Source organism: Triturus cristatus, chromosome 5_1 (assembly GCF_964204655.1).
Source record: "Triturus cristatus chromosome 5_1, aTriCri1.1, whole genome shotgun sequence".
Classification (NCBI taxonomy): domain Eukaryota; kingdom Metazoa; phylum Chordata; class Amphibia; order Caudata; family Salamandridae; genus Triturus; species Triturus cristatus.
Window position 1 is genome coordinate 738,864,706 of NC_140587.1, and position 19,660 is coordinate 738,884,365.

At 44.8% G+C, this 19,660-nt stretch overlaps 1 protein-coding gene across 1 annotated transcript in view; it reads left to right on the top strand.

Moving 5' to 3' along the window:
• The first annotated feature begins 16,059 nt into the window (after positions 1–16,059).
• Positions 16,060–19,660, top strand: part of CDH2 (cadherin 2) — a 312,962-nt gene continuing 309,361 nt past the window's right edge. The window contains exon 1 of the mRNA XM_085605715.1: positions 16,060–16,538. Coding sequence (XP_085461841.1) covers positions 16,446–16,538 — 93 coding nt within the window. The 5' untranslated portion in view covers positions 16,060–16,445. The remainder of the gene's footprint in view (positions 16,539–19,660) is intronic.

Here is a 19,660-nt window from a genome sequence, read left to right on the forward strand (position 1 = left end):
TGGTGGAACATTGCCCTGCAGCTACCCTGAACCTCAACGGAGAACCCCTAGAGCCGACTGTATGATTTTATATGCATTTTTTTATTTACTGCTATAGGAATTAATTGTGCATAATTCTAATAAAACAGTTTTTCAGACTTTTGATAAATCATAAGAACTTAAGTACTTACCTGTGAACGAAGTTCTTGTTCTGAAAAATGATATAAAATATGTGATATTTTTACAAACAGGTCTCAGATTTATTCTTGAGTGTGTGTGTAGTAAGTGAGTATTTAATGTAGTTTTGCTCGTGGATTCTTTACGAGCATTTCTTGGGTTAAGTGAGTATTATGCTCGTTTTGTACAGGGGTATGCTCTTGTTGTGCAACCCCTTAGGAGTTTGTTAAAAAAACATGCAAAGTTTGACTGGTCTTCAGATGTTGATGAAGCTTTCACATCAGTTAAAAGGTTAATTCTCAATGCACCTGCTATTAAACCATTCACATATGTAGTTCAAAGTATCATAACTGTTGATGCTAGCGCAAAAGGTCTTGGGGCTGTTTTGAGTCAGATTGTGAATGGTCAAGAGTCCACGATAGCTTTTGCTTCGCGTACGTTGACCTCTGCTGAACTCAACTATAGCACCATTGAGCGTGAGGCATTGGCTTGTACTTGGTCAGTGGAAAAGTTTCGCATGTATATTTGGGGACTAGGTTTCAGCTTTTTACTGATCATAAACCGTTAATGTACATGCTTGGTGACAGTTCTTCCAACAAAGCATCTTCACGGTTGGTGAGGTTGTTAGCTAAACTTCAGGAGTTTAACTTTGAGATCAAATATATTCCTGGGGGCAAAAATGTTAGGGCTGATTGTCTCTCACGCATTCCTCTTCCTCACTGTCAAACAAACATTGATTCTGATGATGAGCTTGAATGTCTTTTTAGTTGAAGACGTTGTTCAAAGTTACAAAATCACGCAGGAGGATTGGATAAAAAGTTTTGAGTGTGATGATTGCTTGCAGAATGTTAAAAAGTTTTTAGTTAAGGGTTGGCCTTCGGACAGGAGTCTTTCTGTGGAGGAAAGACATTTTTCACAAATCGCTTCTGAATTGTCCTTTTCTAGTGATATTTTGTTACGACAGGATAAATTTGTTCCCCCTAGGGGTATTCGGGACAAGATTATTCTGCTTGCACATGAGGGACATCCTGGTATCACTGCTACAGTTAACAAAATTAAGCAAATGTACTGGTGGCCTGGTATTGACAATCAAGTCAAAACTCATATTAATCAATGTCCTCAATGTCTTTGTTCTGACAAGCATTGGAAGTCTGCTAATTCTCCCCTGTGTCCTGTTCAATGGCCTTCTGCAGCGTGGAAGAAAATTGGGTTAGATTATTCTGGTCCATTTTCTATTTTCAATTCAGATAAAAAGTATCTTATTGTTGCTGTTGATTATTTTTCGAAGTGGATTTATTTTTCTTTTGTCAAAAATGCGGATTCTGGTACGGCCATTTTATTTTTGCAACGATTGTTTTACACTGAAGGAACACCTGATGATGTTGTTACGGATAATGGTTCTCATTTTACTGCTAATGATTTTAACTTGTTCTTAAAAAAATTTGATGTTAAGCATACGTTAGCTCCTTTGTACAGCCCAGCTACTAATGGTTTGGTTGAGCGTGCTAACAGGGTCTTGAAAGATGCTGTACAAACAGCTGCTAGTAATGGTTTAAACATTCCTTCTTTCTTGTTTCAGAGAGTATGGAACTATAATACCACACCACACACTACCACAGGTGTTTCACCGTTCATGTTGTTGAGAGGCCGCATACCTACCTCTAAACTTAATCCGTCATGGTTAATGGAGACAACTTCTAATGTTCCACTTGATGTAAACAAAATCAGAGAGAATGTAATCAAAAAACAAGAGAACTATAAGCAAGATTATGATAAACGTATGCATGTTACTGATCAACCTTTATATCCTGGTGATTGGGTCTTGATCCGGAAACCAATTAGAGTTTCTAAAGGCAATTCTAAATTTTCATCTCCTGTGCAGGTTCTAAAAGTTTCTCGTATGTGTGTTCTTTTGCAAGATCGGGGCTGGTGGAAAAGAAATGCTCTGATTAAAATAACCTGTAAACAAGCTGACATTATTCGTAGTAACAAGCCTAATACTGATGTGACTGAAAATTTGAATTCTGATTGGTTTGGTGTCTGTGACGATATTGGTATTCGTTCACGGAGTCTTTCATCTCCTGGAGATGAAGGTCCATCTGATAGAGGTGATTCTAATTTCACTTTATCTCATCAAATCTCACCTTCTTCTACACCTCAAAAAGGAGAAGGTGATGGTAGTGGTGTAAGGTCAGTTCCTGGCTTTTCTGTTAGTTCAAGGGTTAGGTCAGCTCCTCTTCGTTTCCGTGATTATGTTATGACTTAGTTTATTATTTTGTTATTTTTGTTCTCTGTATGGATTATCTTTTATGGTTATGTTCTTATAGTTGATGTCTGTTTCTATTTTGTTAAAGGGGAGGATGTGTAGTAAGTGAGTATTTAATGTAGTTCCTTTATATTGTATGTGGTTGCTTTAAGATGTAGAATTCATGTGAGTGTTCTGCGTGACTCAGTATGATTCTGGAATGTTTATGTGTGACATCCAGATGAAGACTTGGTTGCGGATAGAGCACGTCGTGGGTCAACTGTACTTGGAATAAACCTCTTAACATTTAAAGTCTTCCTGTGTATCTGGTGTGCTTTACGATCCTTACTTCTGGAAGACGCTTACTACAGTGTGTTTCATTTATTGCCTCTGTCAGTACAACAACTGCTTAGCGCTGGGAGGTCTTCTGGTAGCCATGCACTTTAGAAATGCAAATTCATTCATTCGCACTACCCTCTGATTAGCCCAAATGCTCGCCCACACTACCAAATAGAGCGTTAGTATTATCTACTTTTGCCTCTGTATACCAATCTGGGTCTCACTGAACTCTCTGCACACTACACTTCATTTTAGCACACTATAGCCAGCTTCCTACCAAGACCTTGACAAGGAACATGGAGAGCCAGAGTGTTAACTGAAGGTTTCCGTCAAGGACTGTTGAAAAGAGTCACTGGTGATCAAGGACAATACCATTCTCATGTCTAGCCTGGGAGAAATTGTTAATGTTTCAGCTCACAACATGAGAATGGAAAGGACAACGGAGACCCTAATGATGCGAACATAGGGGTGTTACTTAGAAGATTCTGGTGGAAATAACTGGAGTCAACACTGTCTGAAGCTAAGCTACTTTCCTTTGGACTCTGAGAGGTGTAGACCTCTAAGCTTATCCTCTTTGACTAACACTCATTTCTCTATCCTAAGACTCTTGACAGAGCTTCTGAAATGCTGACACTTTCCAATATTTCCCCCATTTTCCTATATTCTTCATTTCCCTAATTCTTTAGATCCTTTTAGGGTTTTAAACCATCCTCTAAAGTTTGTACTTAATCTAGATGATTTTAGACTTCACCCATGAAAAGAATAGAGAACCAGAAACTTTACTCTGAGCATCAAATTCTGTTATTGATCTTTGGTATTGGTGTGACTGAACTTCTTGCCTGCCTTATTCTGGTATGCCTAAATTTTAGGAGGTTGGGTTACCCAGTTGTTATTCTGTATCATTACAGCATGGTTTTGAAATATGTTTACCTTAACCTGACTGCTAACTTATAATAAACCTTCTTAACTGTAGTCACTGATTCATTGTCCTTATTGTGTCGCCAAATGGGTTGCACTGTTAATTAAATTGATTGATGAAGTGCTAACTGCCTTTAACTTTCAGTCTGAAAAAATGGTCCACCAGATAAGATTGGTAAGAGGTTGTGCTTGATCAAGTAAATGCCAATGTTTAAATATTCTGTGGCAATGTGTGGAAAGGTTCAAATGAGATCTTATTGTTTTCTTTAGATAAAGTCTAGATAAGCATAAATGTACAACTAACTGCAAACCATCTTATGGAGGTATGCTTTTCCTCTATCTTCTGTGCTATCCAGAAAATGGTGGTGTGTAAGGAAAGAGAGAGAGAGAGTGGTGTTCATAGGTGTATCAAGGCAGGGTTTCTTACTCTCATTGCTTGATCACTTCCGATTGAAGAGAACTCACCAAATTGAGCAGTCCGCTGTATACATCTTACTCTGGACTGAGGTGAAATGGAGTCTGTAATCAAACTGGTAGGAAACTTGATACGTTCTCCTGTAGCTAGGTTTCTGACCAGTAAGATGCTGGCCTGGATTCTAATCCCTGCTTCAAAGCTTTAGATAGGTGTCAGTATTTGTGATTCAAATGATATATAATGAATGGCCAGATTACTATGAACAAGTGTTTGCTTTATTACTATGTACAGCAATTGTGGCAGACATACTTTACTTACAAAGAAATAACAATTTCAGACTGCTGGCTAATCTAAAAAAATAAGAAACAGGAGACTTAATTCTTTTTCATCCTTCACAAACCAGGATATCAGAGTTGCTTCACCTATGAGGGTTCACAAAGGGATCTTTCTGGGATCCAAATCTAAAATGTTTTTTTTACTTTCTACGGAGATCGATCGGTTTCTATTCTGATCGAAATCAATTCAATCTGATATTTTGGTGGCTTGCAGACCTCCACTCAAGACGTGCTACAAAGACTTCTGTCACAAATAGTTCCTTCACAGAATGGATGGGAAACCCATTTAAAACAGTAAGCTGTCACTAAACGTTGTGTAATATCTTCTTCCGAGAGATTATAGCCAGCACTCTCTTTCTCTCATGTGCATGTTTACAGCCAATCTACAGCTCTACAGCTGTGATTTCTAATTTGTTTCAAACGGGATTGTCCTGACTAGAATATTCACAAACTACAGCCAAACCTATGCCAGTATATAATGGAAGCTGACTCTCTCCACTGGCTGTGTGATCAGCAATCTGGAATATTACTCAAAATATTGGCTTCCATCAGTTGGTGAGAGGCCCAACACACCCCAATGGAAACATGTTCCACCTCATGCTCACATACAACCATTCAACCTTGAATTTAGAGATGTACCTTCAAAAATAACCTATCCAACCAAATACACATGACCAGTATCTGCGACTCTCTTCCCTGTCCTTACAGACATTTCAAAAATATCTCGAAGGATGATTTTTAATCATCAAACAGAATGATATAAGCCATGATACCTGACTCTACAGACAGTGCAGATTTTCAGGACAATCCAGAGCACGAGTCGGGGCTACACGCGGGTGGACGGCGTCTACCCCCTTTTTTCACAGGGTGAACGCCGTCCACCCTGCCAAGAATTTGGGTCCCACTGAATAATGTGCTGAACTCGTTCCGGTGTAATTTCCAAACACCGGGACACTTTCAGCAGTGCCTGCACGTTGTCTGCTATCCACATGCAACAAGCAACAACGTGCAGGCAGGGACGGGATGGGGCTTTCTTATTTAAGATTCCTGCTGGGCCCATAACAAAGGCCGAATTTGAGGGGTCATCAGGCCTCCTTTTGTTCGAGTCTCTTGGCTGGGAGCAGTTAGAAGCCTCACACCTGATGCAAATGAAGATGATGGGAAACAAAGGTTCACAACTTGTTAGCACTTCACACATACTTAAGAAAGGCAGCTTTTCACGTTGTTCAGTCCCTGTTTAGGAAATATGCATGCACTGTAAGAATGTCAGGTGTGTTGGTCTTTGCCAGTATTAACACAAAGCAAATTGCATTTATATAGAGCTTACTTCCCCTGAGGAGGCGTTGAAATAATTTAAGTACCACTATTTTTTCTTGTATAGTCCTACTCATTCCAATGCAGGGTGTCAGAGCGCTTTACATCAACACATGCATATTACATGTACAATAAATTATATAAGTTTGTGAATGAATGTACAGGAAATGGTACATAAACCTGGGGGATTGCAAGATGTAGAAGTCATATATTATCTTCCATAGCTCACTGTGCTATTATCCTCGCAATGCGTCAAACATACACACGATAGACCTGCTAAACATATATGTGATTGCTTTATATCTGATGTCACTTCTTGTGATGTCACTTCCTGTAAAGTCGTGGCTTGTGATGCCACCTTCTATGATGTAATTTCCTGTGATGCCATGTGCGATGTCATGTGTGCCGTGATGTTGAGCGCGTTGATGACACGCGCAGTGATGTTGCGCGCCGTGATCTCACTTGCATACTGCCTATCTAGGTTAGTCCCCCCACTTCTATTTTTAAGGACTTGTGCCCTGGGACAATCTCTACTGCAGCATATCTTCTGCCCTCAGTATTTTAGCTCCAGCCACAGTGAGAGAACCCAAACTAGGTGTCAAAGCAACCAATAAATGGTTCAAGCAAAGACTTGGTGAAAACTAATGCATCAACTGAAACATTTAACTTAAATGGTGCAAATCAAAGGCAAAGCATGCTAAAGCTTGCCTCAAGATATACAGGAGAGAATACTATAGAGCAATCAAGACAGTCTAAAAGTCCTGCTAGGGTCGGTGAATCAACATGGCAACCCACCAAAAAAGGACATCTACATTTATCACAATCTATCTAGTCCTGACACGCTGAAAATGGGGAAAGAAGGAGCCCCGAAAACCCAACGGGATCCCTGCCATTATTTTTAAATCAGCATAAACTTTCTGGACTGGGTTGCTCATAACGCTTTTCAACCATGCCGACGCCATCACAATGATTCCGTCATCTTGGAGAGGATCGATTATTTTTCCTATCCATAAAAAGGAGATCGTTTGAACCCTGCTAATTACCGGCTCATTGCTCTACTAGACCTCGATGCAAAAGCATACACCAGAATCATATTCGAAGAGCTGGAAGCCTTGGTATCTGAAAACAGCATTCGCCCTTTCTTCCAATCCGGATTCAGGTCAGAAAGCTCCACTGTGGATAACATACTAGCACTGACATATTTGTCACACCAAGCCACACGGCCCAAGCAACCCCCTGTGTTCTGCGGCTTTGTTGACTATAGCGCAGTGGTTGGATCGATAGATTGGGGAACATTTCCTGCCTGGGGGATCCCCCCACAGCTTCTCAAGGCCATAATATCCCTATACCAAGTGACCTTAGTCCAGATAAAAAACATTCCCGCCACTGCAACTGCTAAAGTGCCAACCAACAACAGTCTCAAGCAAGGCTGAGTGGTGGCCCCTCTTCTTTTTAATCTTTATACAGTAGATCCGGGCAGAATACTGGAAGACGGCAATCTAATAATTCCAAAGCTGGGGAAGGTGTGTCTCCAAATTCTGCAGTACGCTGACAATATTGCAATCATGCACCACTCCAGAATCGGCCTACAGAGAGCCCTCACCGCCCTCCATAGGTACAACCAAGCGAGTAAACCCTTGGTGACTCAAGGAAAGAACAACATTTTAATATTTGGTATATACCCACGCAAGAAACTAGCCCAATGGCAACTCAGAGACTTGCAAATAACAACATGCACGAATTACAACTACTGAGGCAGCTGGCTTACTGAAGGGGCTAAACCAGGAACCCATTTAAATCACCTCAGAAGCAAGCCTGAAACGCCTAAACCACCAGCTACACAGCCAAACCACGGAACCGATACTAAAAGTCCTGAGAGCAAAATGTATCCCCACTCTAAATTATGGTCACTTAGCCTTCTCCAGAGCACTGGAAACGTACCTTACGAATTCTCAAACCTAAGCTTATAAAAATATCTTCAATTCTCCTCGGCAGGCCAGGAGAGCAAGACTGAGACTGGAGCTGTGTCTCAGAAGCCCCGATCTTACATGTCTAGGGACCAAACAAAATATTATATTAGGACTCTGGGGTCCCAGCATCCTCTCTCAAAGCACAACTTAAAACAATTTTAGAAAGAGGAGGGCTCTCCATGGCACACAGCTCACAGTTGCCACCAGTCGCTTGAAAAATGAGACCTCCAACCTGACAAACAGGACATTCCGTTCTCATCCTGGAAAAACGCAGTGAATGGGCAGGTCAAGAAAGCTGAATTTGAACAGGACATTGAAAGACTCCGCCACAGAGCCATCTTCACCGCTCTGGATGCCTCATACACTCCGGGGAAAGCCCAGCCCTATTTTCAGCAACCATTGTCAGCCCAGACACGAAGGAAAATCACTTTTATGGGACTTCTTGGGCTTCCTATTGCAAATTTCAACCCAGCCTGGTCAGAAGGGACGAGGGAATATCCTACTGATTATGTAACTACAACCGAGAATCTTGATTTTACTGGCTGTGCTGCTGCCCCAATCTGGTTAGCGACCGACGTCGTCTGTTAGCTCCCTAATGCTGGGCAAATGGCATCAGACATTATAGAGAAGCTTCGGCCCTTTGCTTCTCCACCAACACCCCACAGACTCTGGCTAGGTTGGGGAAATTCACAGACGCCATTCGATCCACACAGCTTAATGCTACAACAGGGTGAGAAGGGCTCAGACACTGCAGAAATGCATCAGTTCGATGTCTCTCCGTCAATCAGTTCCAGATTCTAGCCGCTAAGGAAACCCACAGTCGTAACTTAAACTGCAGGCTTAGTGACTATGAAGTAGCCACACCCAAACTCCTTTCTACTCAAGCGCTTCAAATTTGATATCTAAACAGTAAGGCGACAATGATCAAATCTACAGGACACTTTAAATGCTGTAATAAAAGTTCCCTTACGGTCAAGTTCAATAGCAACACAGGCCCATAAACAGTAAAGCTAGAGCTTACAATATTTTTACCACAAGGAATTTAAAAGCTCACTGATGCTGCTATAACTTTTTAAAAGCTTAATAATCGTATAATTCTATGTAATTTATAAACATTTCCCAGTATGGTATAGTGGAAACTGTTGTCATTTGAGGTATACATGTAATGACTTCAAGTACCAACCGAGCAAAGCGACAACAGACAAGTTACAAGACACTTTAAATGTGGTAACATATGGACTGCTCCCGATCTCTCAAAAGTTCCCTGACGGCCAAGCTCAAGAACAATAAGGACCCATGAACAGTTATAAACATTTCCCAGTATGATATACAGGAAATTGCTTCCCTTTGATGTTTACATGTTATGATTTTAAGAATTCAAATATGAATAAATTTACTTACGGTGATAAAGCATAGACGGTATCTTTCATCTATCCCCACAATTTTACCCTGAAAATTGATTTGTGACATTATTTTACGATAATGACAACTGTGTATCAGGTTAAGAAAACACACAAACAAACTTGATTTCGATACTGCATCGTAAAAGCATGTAGCATGTTAGACGTAGGCCTCTGGTAACACCTATCAATAAGCTAATGTGAAGTTTAACAATTTTATTGACATATGTTTTCATGCATGGAGGAATATGGTAAATAAACGATAATACAGAACATTTCTCATATGTTAAAAAAAACGGTTAATAACACTTGAATGTGTAATGTGAGCACTGACATTGACGAGAAAAAAAAAATAGATGTTACACAAAGTGGTGTTATAATTTGTGCTTCGTAAAGGTTTATTTCAAATGTGCTTTAAAATCCTGAATGTTGTATTAACCTATAACGTGCATAGAAACTTACATTATATGCAAAATAATAGTGAAGTGTACATTTTTTTGTAGATACTTTACACTTACATGAATGAATTGCAATTTATATTGAAAACATAATAATCTGTCTAATTTAAGAACTAATGTACTGTTTTGAATAATTTGAGATTCCTATTTTAGAACAAATTCATCGTGCAAAAGCTGTGTTTCATGAAGGGCTCAAAACTTGCTTTCTTTCCTAGTATGAACTTATGAACTGAATAGTTTGAAGCCTATGGGAACCTTTCATAAAGTTTCTACTTGTGTTCTAACACTCAAAGGATTTCTTTCAGGTTTGTAGCTTGCTTGACAAAACTTGCAACAGAATTGTTATTTTCTAGAGCACAATGCTTGGGAAAAGACTGACAAGAGATGAGAACATTGACTTGCCTACGTCCTAAGTGTCACAGCCAATCAGATGACTAAAGAACAGTGGTCTTAAGGAAAATGCAAAGTAATGGATTACTTAATTCTTCTGGATTTGTATACTTTACCTACTACATCATCTCATCCTATCGAAACTGACCAATGGGACAGACTGGTCTGACAAATTTGGTGATGTCAAAGGGTGTAAACCTGGAATCGATGGGAGTATAATTGCCTAAACTTAGAACATGAGCAGCTCCTATCTTGTCCATCTCCCCTCTACCCATCTTGCGGTAGAGAGACTGATGATTTGGACTTCCAGAAACAATGCAAACTGTCACGAAATAATGCGTTTTTTGGTACTTGTTCGTATGCTTGCGTAGTGGAACCGTTTTGGCTGAAACAGTTCCGACAAGCCGCTGTGGCATTGACGTTGCAGTACAGACAGGGGCAGTCAATTCTGTCCATGGACTGGAACTGGTTATTTGGAAACTACTGACCTTTTATTAATTGGATTGGTATGAGAAACAAATGATTTCCTATATATTTACTTGGTTAGTATAAATTCTCCCTCGGCTGAGGAAGATTTGCTCCCTTCATGTCTGGATTTGACAAGCTTGTTAATGCTTATTAAATCTGATTGAATTTAAAATTAGAATTGTATGGAAATTATTTGAAGCCAGCTGAAAATACAATACAGTATAGAATATTTTGCTGATTCTGTTTCAATATTTGCAGTGGCTAAATTAATCTGATCTATGATCAACTAATTGGGTGGTAGAAATTTCCTGGGAGGTTACTTTGACTTATTGAATACGAACAAATTATTGAATATGAACAATTATCTTATTCCAGGTCCTCATATGATAGTTTTTGATCCCCTAAGTATTCTGGTCCCTTAAAGCACACAGCAAGATCCATTGGAGGACCTAAAAGGTTTGGTATGGTAGCTGAGGCTCTTCTGAGATAAGAGAAACTGGATCAATCAAAATAATTTATGAAGCCCAACACGTTTGCACAACAACAACTGTTACCTGCACCACCCATAAGACATGCTGGGGCATGGATCTAGCTTACTTTGAGAAATTTGCACAAATTCGCTAAAACTACAACCATATATCTCCAGACCTGTTATCCCTGAATTGGCTCCCATATGAAGCTCGGATACAGTTAAAAATTGCATACATGGCACACTAAACCATTCACTTCAATACCCTGCTGTACCTCGCTCAAAAATTGAAGCTCTCGTGTGGTTCGAGACCCTCCAGAAGCACCAGCACCCTATTGCTCAAACCACAAAAATGCAAGAAAAGAAAAACCTACAATTGAGTCTTCTCAGGTATTGCACCGAGGAATTGGAACTCCCTACCCCCTGAAGTCAGGGTGAATCCTTCCACTGTCCTCTTCAAAAAGGAAGTCAAAGTGTTCTTGATGAAGAAATTTCTGCCTCAGATTGGCTATTCCTTTTGATATTGAGGTCACAGTCGCAGATTTGTGGCCCAGCTGCCTGGGCTCCTGAGAATGCCTGGCTTTACAAGACTGTGAATTTTTCGCTTTGTTGGTTCTGTTTTAACTGCTTATATCCCTCTTGATGTATAAACTGTAAATCGCTCTGATACCCTCGGGGGTCATGTTCGCGCTATAGAAATCTTTCTAAATAAAAAAATAAACTGTACTCCAAAGAGACACCAGCGTTCATCCTCTGCCCACTTGATCCATCAATGATCATTCAGGAGGATGAAACTCAGACGTGGAACTCTGGGACTACCATGTCCTAGATGGTGGAAGGCCCTCAACCCATCATTGGGATTGGAACCAACCCAGCAGCAAGTTATTCAGGAAATTCCTGAAAACTGAACTATTTAGGCATACTTTTAACTGAACTTTCAGATCAGGGATAGTAATAGAATAATATTTGATATGGGCACTGACCCTACCCATGTGGACTCTAATCTCTCAGGTCACTTCCATCAAACCGTACACGTACTACACTCACGAGCAGAGGTAACCAAAAGTTTACATGCAGCGCTTTATAAAACTTCAAGATCAAAAAATAAATAATGTTTGTGTGGAAAAAGTATGGCAGGTCTTGGGTAATATTATTATGGCACTGGCTACTATTAAACACACTTTACTTTTAAATGATCCAATTTAAAATGCAAGGTACATACACTAAGTAAAATGTAATACATCATGCAACACACGCACATCGCAATGAAGATGTTTCCAGGGTCAGACTGGCCTATATGGCAATCAGGCAGTGCCCAATGGGGTCGTCTGAAATGTCAGTGTTTGGGTCGTTTTTTTGGTTGTTTGTGGGTATGTTTTTATGGTTTTCTGTGTCGATTTTTTTGTGTTAATTTCCCTGATATTCAAACAAAGTTTACCTGTAGTAAGCACAAATCAATGCAGTCTACCGTACCTCGCAAAACACTTATGCAGCGTGTCTTTATAAGTTCAAAACTGCCCCAAATTGCAAATATGGGCATTTTTTTAGATACCTAATTAACTAATGGGGGTCACTTTTATTTTGGTGCCCAGAATATTTTCTGCCCCTCTCAGACCCTGGGCGTTTCCTCTGGGCATTTCATTGATTCAAATTAACTGCACTATATGTTTTGAACCAACGGTCATAAACTAAATATATATACGAACATAGGGGGTCATTACGATTACAGCAAGACCTCCAAACAACAGGCTGTCAGTGGCAGTCGCACCGCCTTCGGAAGGCCATTCCCCACCCACCATATTACGGTGGCTGGCGGTTCCATGGTGGTCGGAAACTCTGACGCCCATGCATTCGACGGGCTCCTTGAGCCTGCAGGTGAGGTGGAGGGCCTCTTAATCCCTGCATTGGTGGCTGTGCCTACCAGGCACCGCTGTAGTGATTAGAATGTCCCTCCCCGCCAGCTTTTCCATGGCGGTTCACCCGCCATGAAAAGGTTGTCGGGTTGGACATTAGGGGCCCGTAGCGGCCCTCTTCCCCCCTGGCACATTTCTTTGGGTGTTGGGGGGCACCTATAGTGCACCCCATATATCCCTGCACCAAATGGCAGGCACCGCTTGGTGCTTGCCACGTAGTGCAGGGATATGTAAAATGTCCTGTTTTTATTGCGGCAGTTGCTGCAGTCATCAGCACCCGTCGCAATGTAAAATATGGGCATTGCTACCGCCGTGGTGGCGGTCACATTGTAATTGGCCATGTGAGACCGCCGCCTTGTAGACGGCTGGTCCCAGTCCCCGATACGATGCCGGATGGACTGAAGTCCGTCTGCCATTGTCGTGACCCCCATAGTCACGTCGGTAGATTTTAGCGATGAGCTGCACTTTGTACTGGGGATGTGACCACTGACCTGCCTAAGGGTGCTACTCCCAGGCGTTTGTGTCCATCTGTTCTCGACATAGGGATTACCAATGAACAGCAGTAGGTAATACCTTAATATCACGTGGGAAAATGTGCTTGTCTATTTTATGAATGAAGGACCTGCATAGTAAATCTAGGTTAATGTACGTCCAGACTACAAACTCAGGAAATCAGAAAGGTGGAATTGCGAAAAACATTTTTTTCTTTTTTTTTTTAGTTAAAGCAATAAATGAGTCGGGTGGCAGAAAATCATCTTGTGTGCTTCCGAATGCAAGTAACACCACAGATAAGTTCTATTTCTTAGAGTGACAATGGTTCCATTTGTGGCCAATAACATTATAATGTAATAGTCTGTAAAGTACATATGCATTCATTTGAAAATAATGTTACAATGTCTATGCTCGAAATTAAGCATAATATGGACTCTAAAACCATATGGAATAAGACTTTGGCACTCTCGATTCGAAGGCGGAAAGAAGCCGCTTCTGTGCAGTGTGCAGAAGGGGGCGAGATAAGAGTGCGCCTCTCGCGGTACATGGAGTGCAGATTAGGATATGTCCTAATGAGGTGGCAAATGGGGGTGGGCAAGCGGGATGCCGTTTTCCCCCGCATAATGTACCCGCTCCCCCCATGTATCGTATCGTTTGGTTGTTGTACGGTGCAAGCAGCCTGACGCCTGGACACTGTTCAAACTCCAGTGGGAGATGCACCTCAAAGTCAGTCGGCCAGCTCCATCCGTAGGTCTGGCGGAAACGTGTAGCACTGGGGCGGCAAATGGCAACTGAAGTGGGGTCATCTCCCTTCCGGGGGGCTTTCCCACCACCGCCCCCTAGTTTATTTAAAATTAAACGCTGAAGACGCGCAGCTGTTTGGAGAGGTTGATATTAGAAGCCCTTAAGAACAAAGCTTATAGAGGGGAAAAAACATAAAGACCGTTTCCAGCGGAGGTGACAGATGCGGGTCATTGATTGCTGCTGCCTCGTGGCAGCTAGTCATGGGTAGCAGTGGCATCCGGGAAGGGGATAGAACAAGTCCTTATACCATTACGAATGTGCCTGCGATCGCGTTGTCGTAAGACGAGTTTGCTTGACTACTGTATAGTGAGTTGGTATGTGTTTCGGAGAGTTGTACAACGTATGACAAAAGTGAGCGTACTGGCGGCAGCATTCGAGGTGTGTGAAAGAGTGTCAGCCAGCATGTTATTGTGTGAACGCAGCGTCGTGCCAGTATTGGTGGCATGCCCGTATGAGGGAGGGGGAAGTCCATCAATTTTTAGGGAAGTGCCAACCAACATGTTACCTGGTGTGTGCGATTGGCAGTACCAGAAAGTATGCAGTACGGGGTTCGTGTGCTTGTGAGGGTAGTGCCAGCCTGCGTACAATAAGCCGGCCTGCGTGTTATATTTCTGTGAATAAAGAGAGCAACCTCGCATGATATGTGAGACTGGGCAGCTCGCGCTAGCATAATATAGGAAGGATCTAGACTGCATGTTATGGGCGTAAGTGCTGTTAGCCTGCACGACTGCGTGACGAATACCGGAATGCATGCTATATACGCATGACGACGGGGTCAGCCTGCATTGCATACCTGTGTGTATGGGGCCGTCCTATGTAAGAAATGCAAGTCTCCATGGTGTGTGACTAATACCAGACTGCAGATAATAAGTGTGAGATCACTCCAAGCATGCCTGCTGTGAGTGCAAGTGGTGCAAACGCCTATGCTATGTGAGTGTAGGAGCAGTGCCAACCTGTATGTTATCTGTGTGTAAGTGCAGCTTCAGCCTGCGTGTATTGTGTGAGGGATGCAGTGCCAATGTTCACTATATGCGTGTTCAATCGCAGTGGTAGCCTGCATTTGATGTATGTGCGAAGGCAGTGCCAAGCGCCATGCTCAATGTGCCTAGGTGGGTGGCAGTGTACATCTGGCATCTGTGACGGCAGTGCTAGTCTGTCTCTTACACCTGTAAGAGGTCTGCCAGTTCGGTTGTTCTTTTTCAGGGCAGTTTCAGCCTTCTTGCTGTCAGGGTCTAGAGAAAGGGTAGGTCCGCATGATGGCAGTGGCAGCAGGCACACTGTATGGTTGGCACTGCTGGCCTACACTCTAAGTTCAACCGGCAGTGGCAGTATGACACTGGTCTGAGGGTACAGTTGCCTGTATGTAAAGAGTTTAATAGTGGCGCAATAGGACATAATTGAAGGCAGTGGTAATCTGCATACATTGTGGACAGTATGCATCCGCCTGCATATAGTGAGTGGCCACTGCAGGCCTTAAAAGTCGTGCGAGGGCGATTTCCCAAGGCATGTTGACTTTGTCTCCTTGCTGCGAGGGTCTCAGAGTGTATCAGCCTTTGTCGAAGTGTGTGAGGGTGCTGCTAGTCGGCACATTGTGCGCGGGTAGGACCCGCGTGCTCGTTACTGCAGGCTGGGTGTGGTGCGTGTGGGGACAGTCACTCGTTTTAGACGGTAGAATCCGCCTCCTGGATGTGAGGGTCTGAGGGCGGTGCCGTGCCAACCTGCATGACACTGTGCTGGTTTTGCAAGGGAAGCACGGCACAGGCAGTTTACATGTCGCTGGGGCAGTGGCGGCTTTTACCCTGCGAGCTGGCTGCAGTGCCAGCTTACATTTTATGTGTGAGGGTCGGTGAGGGCGGTGCGAAGCTCCCAGCCCCTCTGCTTGCCGTGTCTCCTCTTGTATTGTTCTCGGCGCTGATGGGGAGGGGAGGAGTGTAGAGTGCCAGGGAGACGGGAGGGGGAGGAGGAGGACAGGCACAGCCTGAGCGCACACACAGCCACCATGGGCTTACACTGACTGAGGCTCAGAGCAGCCGGAGGAGCGCAGGAGCCAGGCACCGGCAAGCGGATCCCATCCCGGCCAGGGGAGCACCGCCACGGGCAGCATCATCACAGAGAGGAACGCAGCACACGCAGCACCGTTAGGAGCCGGCATCAGCAGACCAGGCACCGGCCGGCACAGGGAGCGCCAGTCAGGGAGGTGCGGGAGCGGGACTCGCTGCACCGGGAGCGCCTCCTTCAGCGACAGCGGCTCTGCGGGCGGAGCAGGGGTCTCAGGACGCCGCATCATCACCGGGCGGACTCTGCTGCTCACTGCAGCCGGATCATCGGGGGCTGGGAGGCCGCCCCGGAGCGGCGCATCATGTGCGGGGCAGCGCGGGGCTCCCCGCGGCGGAGGACACCGCTCATCACCCGGGCTCTGCGGCTTTTGGCGGCCGCCCTCCTTTTGCAGCAGGTGAGGCACTGGGGCCACCGTAGGGCGCCCGCGAGACGTCCCACTAGGGGGTCTTGGCGGGAGGCAGCGTGGTGTCCTACTTGAGGGGGCTCTCCCCCCATCCCGGGCCGGCACGGAACCCCTCGCGTCACCCCGCGCGCGCCTGCACCCGCTGTGACTGAGTGACTACGGGCGCATGTCCGCCCGCTACGAAGCCTTTCTATCCCTCCGGGGCAGTCGCGCCCTGAGGGGACTGTACCACCTGCGCCGAGAACGGGAGGGGGCGAGTATGAGCTGAACGGTTTATTGATGGTGCACGCACTACACTTGCCCCAATTCGTTGAAATCACTGTTGTTTCATAGAAAGGCCCCTGCCCTGTGACTGTACGAGGCTGCACCCCTCCGTCCAGAGCCGCTGCAGGTGCATGCGGGGCGCACGCTTTCCCTGGTAACGGTTACTGCGCCCTCTGGTGACTGGCCGCAAGGAGAAATCCGCTCTCCCGGAGACCCCACCCCCTCCGAACAAGCAGCATCCTGCATGGAGGGATTGTATGCGTGGGTGCTGTTCTTTGGAGGTTTTTTACAAAATTGTTATATTTAGTACAATTCTGAATAAGGTAGATCGATTGGCGCTTACCATGACCAGCAGCACGCCACCACCTCCCCGGCGAGTGGCCTCAAATATTGGAGGGTCCCACGCTTCCTAGTCTAGCTTCCATACATCCCAGTGCTCCGTGATGCCCCGCGCTAGCGCCTCTTATTATTTAATTTGCCAGTTGGGAATGCCCTTTTGTATTACCTTGTAGTTTTCATTAGAACTCGTAGATGTCGCCTGCGTGTCATTTTCTCCCACTGCAGGTGTAATGGTCCACCCTTGGGTGCCATGTGCATGCCCTCTACAACTGGGTGTACTGTTGCACCCCAAGAGTGCCCCCTCACGCTTTGGAGTCCTCTCCCATAACAGCTCGACGCCCTCTCCTGCCCTAGAAGTAGCCTTCCTTTCTTCCAGGGTGCCATGCTGCAGTGTGTGGCCCTGTGTCCTCATGGCCGCTCTGTGCAGCGCGCTGTGCGGGTCCTGGGCGCTGTACTGCCTACGGCCCCCTCGTTACTATGCGCTTGTGTGGCTGTCACACTCAGTCCGCTTCTCGGACGAAAGCGTGAATGCCGTGTATATGTTGATTACTGTTAAAGTAACCGGGATCAGTGCACCCAGTACAGCGAAGTACAGACAGATGTGAGGTCTGTGCCATCTCTCATAGTGTCCTTCAGTCTGTGGTAGGGAGTCCCGGTCCCAGGCGCCCGCTCTCGGCCCCCCCTTGATGCGGAGCGGGGCCTGGCCCTTCTGACGGCTGCTGGCGGCCCGGCCACTGTCCATGGTGTTTAAAGCTGCCGCAGCCTGCGATTATGCACATACAGTTGCCGGTACAGCCTCAATCAGCCAACACCGCAGAGCGAGCTCGTGCTGCGCCTATAATAACGCCCCACCCCCCACCGTGGCGCCCACAGTGTGCACAAATGATCCCCTTTCCACACCATCCAGTAAGCTGCCCATAAGTAGGGGAAGAAAACACAATGCCCGAGTTGTGGATCCAGAGCGCAGGGTGGCGAAGCAGGGTTCTCTCAGCTCAGTGTGCCTGCTTAGAGTGGGGGCCAGTCTAACCTCCCTGCGATGCATTGCCCGAGGAGCGCGCACCATTTAGCACCTGTACTGAAGAGTCGTGCACCATACTCTACTTGGGACGAACAACGATACGTTTGCATACACTGCCTCGATCAAAGGCGCATACGTGCACTGTCATATACGCATACAATTCTGTCCACACAGACCAGTCGCACAAATCTACAAATTATAATTTACGGAAAGCAACATACACGAGCTCACAATCACGTACATTTGTGCACAAAACTGCGCACACGCATTTACCACGCAGTCACACAAAAACTGACATATGCACTCACCTCCGCAATTAATTATAAACAAAACATACAATGACAAGCAGCAATCACATACCCAACACAATCAAACAACATGCATCCCCCAGTCACTGCCTAACTAAACACCACCATGGTCGCCACCTGCATTACATCTATTGTTTAGTAAAATGCACACTAATATGATTTTGATTATTGCTATGCAACTGTGCCTTATTCTAATTTATTGCACATTGGCACTCCCAACCTCCCCTCGCCCTTGGTGCTTTCACCTGCAGTACAGCTCAGCTCCCCTTTGTGTTTAGGGAGTGGCGGAGATCAAGTTGAAGGGAGAGGGTGGGACAGAAACAAAAAACCCAGACATGCTGTTGCTGCTTTTCACAGTTTTTACACTTAGAGGATCCGTGCCAAGCCCTGCCGCTTTCATCCTCGTCCAATTAAATGTCCCTGAGACAATGTTGGCTATCTGGTGTGAACAGGAAATGGCCTCGGTGCCTACTCATCAGCCAGCATCAGCGCTAGGACTAATGTTACGGTTCAAGAATCCAATTTCCCCTTGGATGGTTTTGGTACTTATTAAATCCGGCGAGATGTTTTTGATGTGCTGTAACAGATTGCCCCTTCTACACAAAATCGATTGCTTTATTTATTTGCATCCCAGAGCAGGCTCTGTTTTTAGATTTCAGCTGAGTGTTTCTGGTGGGTGGAGCAAGCAGCACTAGGCGGCCATCCCACTTTGTGTTTTTTTTCAGATTAACATTTTGATCGTTTTTGTGGAGTGAACTGTAGCCATTTATTTCTCCGTCGGTTACACTCGTCCCAGCCAGTTTACGCCTTCCTTGTGCACTGCGCAACAGGCACCAAGTTTGTGAACCTCGGCATCCCGGGTCTAAATCATTAGCCTTGTAGCACTGCTGGGTGGCCCTGCATGCTGCACCGCTGGAGACCGATGGGTGGAGTAGTGGTCGAATGCTTATTAAGAGCTGGTGGATCCTGAAAGGGTTAAATGCTGCCGCTGTGGTGTCCACGCCGATTTCAAAGCACACACCTTAAGTGTAGTGCATCACAAATCAGAGGGGCATTGGAATTCTTCGAATCTGTACATTCTGGTTTTATTAATTTTTCTCGCTTGTAAGAAGCAATCACTGGAACGACACAGCTATTTACTCAGTTGAAATGCTACTCATTCAAGTGAACTCGCAAATGCTCAA